The following is an 11,070-nucleotide window of genomic DNA, read 5'->3' as shown; positions in this document are numbered from 1 at the left end:
CATGACACACCTGTTCATAGAATTCCCCTTTGCTAGATCTGTTTGGCAGATTGTTTTTAGGCAAAACAATGTGGAATTTGAAAATAACACCACGTTTCAGGAATGGTTCAATTCCTGGTTTGATCCACTTACGGTAGAAGGTTTAGCAAGGATGTATACCTCTACATGTTGGGTTATCTCGAAAGCTAGATGTGATCACATATTCAACAATTCTACTCGAACTGCTAAAGATATAAAACATCTATGTGCTTATAAATGTATTGATAATATCTCTGACCACATTCTTAACAATGTGCACTTTGCTAAAGATATAAAACGACATCTATGTGCTTATAAATGTATTGATAATACCTCTGACCACATTCTTAACAATGTGCACTACCAGAGTGATGAGAGAGCCGATCTGAATATGACTGCCTAATTCTGCTAGAGTCCTTTGGGGCTATTATCAAAATATGTGCTTTCAAAGACCGCATGACTCTGTTGTTTCATAATGCTCCAAATATAATTTATTTTGTAGGAAATCACATTGGAGTATAGCCGATGGAAGGGGGCAAATCTAGCTTTCACATGGGCCAAGGGAATGCAGCACACAAATGTAGAAAAAGAAGCTGGAGAAGTGGCCGCCATTGTCCAATTTTCTTTGCACTACAAAGATACAGTTCGAGGAAGATTTAGAGACTTCTCAACAACTCCCTTCTCTTTTGTTCTTTTAAATCATAAGTTACTCATCGAACCCAGAACCATCATGCTTTTGATTTTGGTATGGCCTGTAAAAACTATGCTCCTAACACGAGCCATAACTCCGATACCATGCCAATTACTGGCATAGGTATGCCAGATACGATGATGTAGTCGCCTCAAAGGCTTACCTATGATTTTCTTATATTGAAAAAAAGAACAAATTCCTGTCACTAGCTACAGATAGGATCACGGAGAGGGAATAAGACATGGGTTTAAGCTAATGAGCCAGAAAGAAAAAAACGACATTCGGATTCAAGTTTACAAAATTACACCAAATTATCCTTACTGAGTTTTGTAACCTGATAAAGTACGATGAGATTTTTAGCCATTATGTAGTTCGAATGGTGAAATTGGGATCAAAACTATTTTCGCCAATAGCAAGAAGTAAAAAGAAACATGACGAATAACAAAGTTAGAAGATAAAATTCAAGGAAACCTCAATTTGACAGGTAAAAAGAAAACGAATCAAAGAAAAATCTCAGCTGGTTTTTCCGTGTTCTTGGCAAAAAGAAAATTAGGGAAAAAAAATCCTAATTTTTCACGATTGGAAAAACAAAATGAGTGTGAAAATCTCAACCTAATTTGGCAAATTATCTGAAAATCAGTAATATGAGCATTATTGAAAATACCAGACTAAGGATCATTGCCCCTTACCCTCATTATAACCTTATTTTGTCGTCCCCAAAATAACATTCTGGCATTTTTGGAATTTCCTTGCTAGTTATCTGCTCCTAAGGTTCAGTTTGTGTTGAGGTAGAATTGACGGACGAAAAATTCGTCATTCATAAACACGGGAACCCCTAACATGCCCTTTCCTTACCTTCCATTTCTGGCGCCATCCATTCTCGATCACTATCTCTATCAAAAAAAAAAAATCCAAATTATCTATTTAAGAATTTACTAGTGCACGCTAAGTTAGACCACAAGAGGAAATCTTATATAGATGAAAAAACTTACAGACCCCACATTAGAATCTAGGGTCCTGAATGTAATTGTTTTGAAGAACCACTGTCGGCCAAAATAATAAGATAACAAAACAACAAACTCCACTGTCAGGTCAATGCAACAGTTAAGTTATGCTCGAAAAACCATAATTTTGCGAATTATACAAATCCGAACAAGGTTGGCATCTAAGAAAACCCCCATTGTCTTAAACTAACAGAAGCATGACAGGTCAGGGCATCTCAGAATCTAACAAGGATATACCATAAACATCTGTAAATGAGACAGAGAGAGAAGCTTTATATACCTCAAAATCTTCAGATGCCCATATATAAACTAGTAATAAATATCGCTCTTTTCAGATGCTTTGCATGAGAGACATAGTAAACACTGAACTATAACTAAAGTTCAAGATTTGGTGTACCCTTGTTGACTTGATCTGTATTAGTCCCTGATACGTTACTAGAGAAAACACCAAAGCGGAGAAAAAACACTCGATTTTACACTGTCAAGTGTCAACAACCAACTCCATACTTCCTTTTCCTTCGCCAAAAGACAGATTTGCAACTCTTGCACACAGGTAACAAATTAAGGAGAAAAGTCATACCCAAATGCTACTGAAGGCTTCCTCAAGTGCCCTTTTCCTGCTTAGTTCTATACTCCATCCTCCGGCCCTTCCACCTCTCTCTGCTCTGAGCCTCATCATTTCCTCATCATCAACTGCATAACCATGCATATCATGACCTAATGGAACAGGTTGTGGGGCCATGCCTGTTGGCCGAGGTTGACCCATAGCCCCAGCAACTGCTGGCACATACTGCCCCTGCCCAGTAAACCCTTGAGAGCTTTGATTCATGGCCTGTCAACATATATTCCGTCTTAACATAATGTAGCGGAAGCGTACAAATTTGTATGAACTCAATAGATTCAAAAAAGCAGTAATAAAACTAGAAACTAATTTTGATCAATCAATTAATAATGTATAAATGTGTCTCCACAATAGTCGGCCTTCTTATATAAGCTAAGAGAACATAGGAATTCCTAAAGAAATAAAAAGTGCTGAAGCAATAGGTGTAGAATAACATAATCAGTTTACCCCATCAGTTGCATCACTCTGCATGACCACTCCTCCTTTGCTTGCTTGCAGAGCTGCTGCTAATTCCTCTGCCTAAACATGAAATGAGATTTAAAATAAGACCAGAGAAAGCTTGTCAAACAGCAGCTAATAGTTGCATATTTCTATAGAGTATGCCTTGTGTTTGCGGCGCCAAAACACGCAGAGGCTTCATCAAGATGAGATGCAATGTAAATCAGACCCAGATTCCTAAATATCCAGATGACAACTTAGCTCATGCTAGAATGATGTCAGGGTGAGAGGAGACAACTTAGTGCAGTAATTCAAGATGTGTTTGCTAAAACATCCTACTAGAAATGACCAATACAGATGAAAAGCAGCACGTGAAGCTTTAAATGGATTTAATGGAACCGGACATAAAAATGACATATAGGAGTGGCTATTTGAAATACCTTGCGAGCTTGAGAAAGAGTTATCTGTTCGGCATTTTCTTCCTTGTATTGGGCAATTTTAGCTTCGATAGCAGCTACATCTATGCCCTCTACCAAGTTAGTTGCTGTAAAGGAAAACCCATTTGGTCAAAGTTAGAGATGTCAGGAGATGTCAGGTGTAATAATAGATAAGTTTATTGACTTACTCATGTCCTCCACTTCCTCTAGATAATCATTGTATTCTCTTAATGAGGAAAAGTCTTCTTCTCTCTTATTGTATCTACCATGGAAAAAGACCATGTGATTATGAACCCAACGTATAAATACCATTATAAGTACATAGTGGCACTAGTGCCATCTACAACATGTCAACATACTTATATGACTGCATGATTTTTGAATCCATAATAGACCGAACTGGTACCATATAAAACAATATAAGATTTGATTTGTAAGTATAGTTGTAGCCATTCAGCGGATAGTAAAGAACTGTGATTTCTTTCACAAACTTTTAAGATAACAGCAAACTACGCTGTGCTCATCAAAAGCAATTTTAAGAAAAAGATTATTAATCCTTTCAGAGTATACCCAGTTCTCTGGGAGAGAGAGAAAAATTACATGTTCAAGATTCTCTTCCGTATAGCCATCTCCTTGGCAAAAGGATTTCCTGATGCAGCCACCATTTTTTCCTTCTCTTTGTTATTGCACGCGAGTTAAACTGAGAAAGTACTGAACTAAATTTCCATCATAGCCGTACGTATCATCATGTTATACAATCCGAGAATAAGCAGCAACTTTAAATAAAGGAATCACCTGCGCTTCACACCATGCCAATCAGATCATTTTCGCAGCAAGAAAAACAATGCTTTATCAGAAAGCTTTTCGCCAGCTAATATAAAAGTTATAACATTAATGACTTATGCTAGAAACTCTCACCATATAATTGTCAATAAAGTTAGCATACTAGCAATACAAATGAAGAAAAGTATAATGAACTTCACTTGAGCATTCTATACCAACCATTGAGACTTAGTATAATGCTCTCCAGAGGAAACAAATTCAAACATTGAGAAGATATACACCAAAATGCTTATTCTCATTGCTAAATCCAGTATATGTACAAAAAGTAAAGATAATTATGAGATATTGTCAGTCTAGAAAAATCTGATGAACCCCATTATTATTCTTATCCATAAACTACTTTATCTAAACCAACATCTTAGTTACATCAAGTCATCACCATCAGATACTTAAAGTTAAAGCTGGAGAAATTAACACCTTGGTGCCTACTAGCAATTTGTATATTAATACTTCTCTCAATACACATTGAGAGAAGTAAAACTAGAAACCATCTAAGATATTTTTGCCTAAAGAAGTTTATATAAGATCGGCATAGCTCACAATTGCTTCAAGGTATTGTTCTCAACAATTCGTACCAGAGAAAGGAAGACAGTATCAATTATATTCTAAAATGAAAAACAACAAAAAATCAATCATTACCAGGTGACACGGGGTTCTAACAATCAGCTAATTATATGAGGGTTGTATGCTCGGAAAAATTGCTTACAATAACAACTATAAGGTACGCACATTATCATAAGCTAGAAATGAAACACGCCTGCATATAAATTGGTTAAAATACCCAAGATATTTTTAGATACAGTCTAGAATACAGCAGTAATTCAAGCGCTTAATCTAGTCCAATTGAAAAGATACTGCTAATATTTATCAACGGCAACTTGAATTGAGACCGATCTTCTCTAATAAAAAAAAAATTGACACTGTATTCAGACAATAATTTCACCTCGAGAATGTATGAGCAAGTAGTAGCTGCAATTTCTTTGGCAGCATGAAGATTATCACCAACAATTATAGGTTTGGAACTGAGACAATACGGAAGAACGAATGACTCACTTGGAGAATATATGAGCAAACAGTAGCAGCAATCTCTTTGATAGCAGGAAGATTATCAGCAACAATAATAGGTTCGGTATTTAATTCAGACCGAATGTTTCGACGCAACTGGTATTAGGGTTTTGATTTTCTTTAACCGGTGGTTTGCCTCTGCAACTGGTGTTAAACAGTTTTAGACATGAAATTCCACATATAGAATCCTCATCAAATATATGGGCCTTAAGATTTGAATATCGTTGTTTTAATGACATGGGCCTTAAGGTGAGTGACATGAAATTCCACATATAGAATCAAATATATGGAACCCTGATTTTGGGCATACTGAAATCTTATTAGGCATACTGCATAAAGACAAAAAAGGTTGTGAAATAGCAAAATCAGATTATCTCTTAACCAAAAAAAAAATTAATGACAAATCTGCCATTTACGAATTAGTGTTAGTAATATTGATTAATGATTAAATATTTTGTTTAGTGATTAAGATAATTTTCAGAATTGTAAAAGGTTGTTTAGGTGATTTTTTGGATCATGGTTCGGCGAAACAAGTTGAGGTTCCGCTCACATCTATGAGCCGAATCTACCAATTGATGAACGGTTCGGTTCGCTGAATCTGTTTACTGCATGCGCCGAACCTATAATTTTCAATTCCAACCCTTTTGCTAGACACTAGTTCGACTTATATGAAAGTTTCATAGTAAGTCGAACAACATTCTGAATAGCCCGGAAAAAAAATAATTACTGGTTCGGCTTATATTTCGAAAATCGTATGAGCCAAACATCAATTTGTTATTTTTTGGGTTAGAATATTATTATTGGTTCGGCACATATTGAGAATATCGTAATAGTCGAACCTCGTAAATGTGCTAGGTTCGGCATATATTATGATTATCGAATACGCCGAACCCCTATGCATCTCTATCTGTGACTCGGTTCGGCTTGAAATTTCATGCCGAACTGTTCATATACACTTACGGAAAGCTTTTGTGAAGAACAGTTCGGTTAAAAACGCAACTCAATTTTGAGCCGAACCTGATGGTTTATCAAAAGTGATTGTAGTTGTAGTGGTAAAAAGGGGTCTTTTCAGACTTGTGAAGAAAACAAATTTTTTTAGATTTAATTTAAAAAGGAAAATAAACAAAATAATTCAAGTTTAGAGAAAATTACCAAGACTAGGATTCCACCAATGACCAAATAAATAGTAAACTCTAAATAGTTTTTATGCAATTCTATCTTTAAAATCAATTCTAATATTTGCCTCAAATATGTTTTTGAAGTAATAATTGTAATTAAGAAGTATGAAACATCAAAAGTTATTAAAACCCAGCATGCCGCATCAAGTCAATTCACAATTATTCAATAAAAACCATTAATTCAAACTCAATTCATGCAAATAATTAAATAATAATATTGCAAATAAATAGAAAAATTAGAATTATACCAATAAATCTGTGCCAATGGCTTCCTCCGTCGTCTCGGCTAATGGGTTTAGCTCCTCATCCCAAAAACACACTCACAAGATAAATTCATGGCCAAAATAGGTGTTTTTATTGATGAAATAGGAATTAGCAACGTTGTAGAAGTGTTACAGCGTCACTGTTACAAAGGGTGTAAGCTGCTGGAAAGAACGATACAAATCGTATGCTGTAGATAAACGACAGTTTTCTTTCGCTGTAAGCACTGTGGAAAAACGACTGACTCTGCGAGTCCGTTCTTCCTTCTTCGTCTTCCTCCTCGAGCAGCAGCAGCAGGTATGATTTTTGTTCTTTGTTTCGGCTCTGAACTCTCTCCTCTTTTTCTCCAAACTTTTCTTTGATGTAAACCAACACTTATATAGCCCAACAGATCCATAAATCTCGACTAAATCCGAGAGTATTTCTCTTTTTTTCTTCTCGAGCAGTTGAGAGAATAATCTCTTTTCTGTTGCTTTGTACGCGTCCTATAGCTATAAAATAGGTACCAAACTCTTCTTAAGACGTGAACAAGACTAAATACATTACTTTCCAGCGTCAAACTCTCCCAAATATCTCTCACAAATCTTTGAAACTTGAACAGAAAGTACGTGTCCTGTTTGAACTTTGATTACTTCTCCCGGCCATTCCAGCCCAATTCGATCAGCCCAATCACTTGCATAGGGTCTGTTTAGGTCTAACAGGATTATCCCAACTGATTTCCGGTGTTTAATCGCATTAAAACTCCTCCAATAATCGAACCAAAATCTGCCAGACGCTACCAAGTTCTTTCCCGCCAAATTCTAATATTTGAGAAGAAGGTGGGTGCCCTTATCCTGTGCTGTTCTCCCTTTAGCAGCTGCCTGGAAATAGGTCACCCCTTAGTAATTAGGTTACCCCTTATCCAAAATCAAGGGTCCGTATAGCAAGTGTCCTCTGAGGCATTTTCCGCACTTTTTTCGGGGTTCCTCCGGGGTATTTCTGGGATACTTCCGGTACACTTCTGAGGCGCTTCCGGTACGTTATCAACGGAGGTCCAAATGCCACATTTTTAGCCAAATTCGCCGCAAGAGATTATTTTCCAAAAACACCTACAAATACATAAAATAACCAAATAAGTACAATATCGAGTACTAACAATATATACAAATGAGCTATAATAGACACATAAATGCGTCTATCAAATGCCCCCAAACTTATTATTTGCTAGTCCCGAGCAAATCAAAACTACAAAATAAAATCCTAACTCACTGTCGCAGGCATCGTCGATTGCATTTAGCGTATGCAATAAGCCTTTAAACCCCTAGGTGGCCCTAGTGGCCGAGTTATAGTCTCGGGAGGGCTTACCAGAGATATACCCACAAAACCTGTACTCCAGACCTTAGCTATCTACGCAGAACCTTGGAAGGCACTAAAGAATCTCCTTGGTTGGCATACTTATTGACTACAGGAAGAAGTACCCTGATGCGAAATTCCAATTGATGTACACGAGTTTGCACTCAAGCATACTAAAATTCATATAAAGTGACAGAGCTCTACTCAGATAGTTGCACTATGGACATCATATTCGGAGTCAAACTAATCACATGGAAAGATTAAGAGATGGATATAGAAAAACATAGATGGTTTTGATGTTTACTAAGTGAACGGCGTTTCCCATATCTGTCTGAAGGCCTCCGCCAAAATGAACCTATCCTAATGGATTGAGATATTAGTCTGACTAAAATCAACACACTGGCATATACAAGGGAACCAGTGGTCGATAACCTAACTCTAGGTCAACACAACTGGCATATACAAGGGTACCAGTGGTCGACTTTATTGAATTTATTCCTTTTGGTCAAATGGTCTGGTCTCAATTTTTTTTTTCATGGTATCTCAATCACTCTAATTCACCCTAGCATTGGTAACAACTTGAATCGTGGGCCCCACCTATCACTTAGAGAAACATAGTTTAAAAACAAAAAAAATAGAAGTGAAAAGGACTCAACGAGATATGGTGCAACTATCATGTTATTTCTAACACCTGAGCTCTGTGCTTTTATGAATAGACTCTTTAGATGTTTCCATCTAATCAGATTGGTTCCTCAAACTCCTACAATCAAAATGCTTCCATCCACTTAGATTAGTTAGTGCAATCCTCAATAGGCATAAATTTCTAGGCTCTGGAGTTTATTTATTGCAACTAAAAGTAACAAAAAGTGTTTCTTCCCCACCCCCAAACTTAAATCTTACATTGTCCTCAATGTTCTAAGGATGAAAATAAAAGCATGAACAAGGAGAAACTATTACCACTGGAGGGAAAAGAAATAAGGAAGGATATTACCGTATCACATGAACGCGGGAGCCTCCCAGAAATGCTAAATTTATAGTCATTAGCTAGACATCAAATACCTCAAAAATAATTTTCACCTTCCAAAGTCGTATACCAATAGTCGAAATAATTGTGGGTCCATAAGACCAAATAGAACTGCCACAATAGGAGACAAATGCTCAAGATCAGAAAAATGAGCAGATAGAGCACAACCTGATCTAAAGTTTCTCGCAAGACAACTGGATTTATCTGAGGTGCCCACTTGGGCTTCATATGAGTGTCTCGGCAAACAGATTCATCCGAAAAACGGGTCTCTAATATTGGATTTTCTCCTGGACATTATCAGGCGGATCAGGTTGTGGAGTCTGAATACACTCAAGCGATACCTCAGATGCACTAGGCTTGAGTCCCAAGTTAGGGACTTCTATTGGGGATAATTGACAATCTCTACCCCCAAACTTAGAATTTTGGGTGCCTCTACAATGACTAGTCACAATGTTCCTAATTTCTAGACCATCGGTTCTTGAAAAAGGTCAATTGCTTTCTCTAAGTCATAATCAGGTGGTTCATCCTCAGCTTGCTTCATATCTTCTATGGTCCACTCTAAGGCTTCCTTATTTTCTTGAAGCACGGTCTCTGGACTACTTTCCTGATCACTATCCAAATCGGAGGCTATAATCACAGGGAAAGACTCGGGTGGGCCTAAAAATGTATAATTAGACTCCAACTCAGGAGGCTCTTTTAAATAAGGTATTAAGATAGACTCAGAAGCTAGTAATGGTTCGAACCTATCTTTCCATATATCAATATCTAACATAGGAACAGAATCCAACAGAGCATTTACTTGTTCAATGTTACTATCATCGTCGAAATCCAGGCTAAAATGGGATAAACAACTCTCCAATGTATTTTCCGGTACGATGTTTGGTAATGACTCCTGAACTAAGGTTCCTATCATGTTCACCTCTTCAATACATGTGCTATCTAGCTCAGAATGTAGCTTGTTTACATTAAAAATATTCAGCTCAATAGTCATATTACCAAAAGATAGATTCATAATACCATTTCGACAGTTTATGATCGCATTAGACGTAGCTAAGAATGGGCGACCTAAAATCACAGGTATTTGGTTCTCTGGGTCGGGGACAGGTTGGGTATCTAGGACCACGAAATCCACTGGATAAATAAACTTGTCGACCTCAATAAGAACATCCTCGATCACACCACGAGGGATTTTAACGGACCTATCAGCTAACTGGAGTGTTATCTGGGTAGGTTTCATCTCACCAAGTCCTAGCTTAAGGTACACATGGTATGGCAGTAAGTTCACACTGGCTCCTAAGTCAAGCAACGCTTTCTCAACACGGTACTTACCTATTGTACAAGAAATGGTAGGGGACCCTGGGTCTTTATACTTAGGAGTAGTGGTATTCTGAATAATAGAACTCACATGACTAGCTATGAAGGCTTTCTTCTGGACACTGAGCTTACGCTTTCGCGTACACAAGTCCTTAAGGAACTTGGCATAAGAGGGAATCTGCCTAATTGCATCTAATAATGGAAGGTTGATATTAACCTGCTTAAAAACCTCCAATATATCATTAAAGTTGGACTCCCTCTTAGTCGGAACTAGCAGCTGGGGAAACGGGGCTCTGGGAACAAAGTGAGGCTCAACAGGACCCTCATTGGTCTCTTTGGAGACTCTATCAGTCTCCTCATTTTCTGGCTCAGCAGGGTGAACTACAGCATGTTCACTATCAGGCATGGCGACCTTGTTGTCAACTTTCTTTCCACTTCTTAGGGTTGTGACAGCATTCACATGATTGTACGATTTCTCTCCTCTAGGGTTAGGATCGACTAGGGAACCTTCCATCTCTCTCTCACTTATAAACTTAGCTATTTGTCCTACTTGAAGTTCTAACTTGGCAAGACTCTGGGAAGTATTCTTCAATTCTGCCTAGTTTCTTGTTGAAAGCTCATGTGGTTCTTTGTTAGCATGTCATGGTTACTTACTAACATAGTGATAGCTTCCTCTAAGGTAGAGATCTTTTTCTCGGAAGTGTTCTGAAACTGGGTTTGACCTGAAGAGTTCTTAAAACCAAAACCTGGGGGAGGCTGAGAATTGCTAGACTGGCCTTGATTCTGGCCCTTAGACCAAGAGAAATTAGGATGGTTTCTCCAACCAGGGTTGTAGGTTTCTGA

General features: G+C 37.6%; 1 protein-coding gene across 6 annotated transcripts; it reads right to left on the bottom strand.

Moving 5' to 3' along the window:
• Positions 1 to 320: 320 nt before the first annotated feature.
• Positions 321 to 5,278, bottom strand: LOC113347130. Of its 6 annotated transcripts, XR_003358756.1 has the most exons (9): positions 4,997 to 5,278; positions 3,811 to 4,005; positions 3,399 to 3,472; positions 3,214 to 3,317; positions 2,783 to 2,854; positions 2,294 to 2,545; positions 1,706 to 1,752; positions 1,399 to 1,602; positions 321 to 648 (listed from the first exon to the last, which is right to left on the bottom strand). XR_003358756.1 is itself a non-coding variant. In XM_026590716.1 (8 exons), the coding sequence occupies exons 2-8, from the start codon at positions 3,873 to 3,875 to the stop codon at positions 1,545 to 1,547; spliced, it is 672 nt and encodes a 223-aa protein (XP_026446501.1). In that variant the 5' UTR covers positions 3,876 to 4,005; positions 4,997 to 5,278; the 3' UTR covers positions 945 to 1,544. The 6 variants fall into 6 exon arrangements, 5 of the variants coding, with proteins under 5 accessions (XP_026446501.1, XP_026446502.1, XP_026446504.1 ...); XM_026590716.1 differs by lacking the exon at positions 321 to 648 and having other exon boundaries at positions 945 to 1,602; XM_026590717.1 differs by lacking the exon at positions 321 to 648 and having other exon boundaries at positions 945 to 1,602; positions 5,107 to 5,278.
• Between the last annotated feature and the right edge of the window lie 5,792 nt (positions 5,279 to 11,070).

The sequence above is a fragment of the Papaver somniferum genome, chromosome 2 (genome assembly GCF_003573695.1).
Source record: "Papaver somniferum cultivar HN1 chromosome 2, ASM357369v1, whole genome shotgun sequence".
Lineage (NCBI taxonomy): Eukaryota > Viridiplantae > Streptophyta > Magnoliopsida > Ranunculales > Papaveraceae > Papaver > Papaver somniferum.
This window is presented reverse-complemented; position numbering and strand designations above follow the sequence as displayed.

Excerpts from the sequence above, each read along its gene's own strand:
- LOC113347130 (XM_026590716.1), bottom strand. The coding sequence starts at position 3,875 with ATGGTGGCTGCATCAGGAAATCCTTTTGCCAAGGAGATGGCTATACGG. Across the intron at positions 2,546-2,782 it reads AGAGTGATGCAACTGATGGG|GCCATGAATCAAAGCTCTCA; the intron begins GTAAACTGATTA and ends ATATGTTGACAG. Across the intron at positions 1,753-2,293 it reads AAGCCTTCAGTAGCATTTGG|TGGTTCTTCAAAACAATTAC; the intron begins GTATGACTTTTC and ends TTTGGCCGACAG.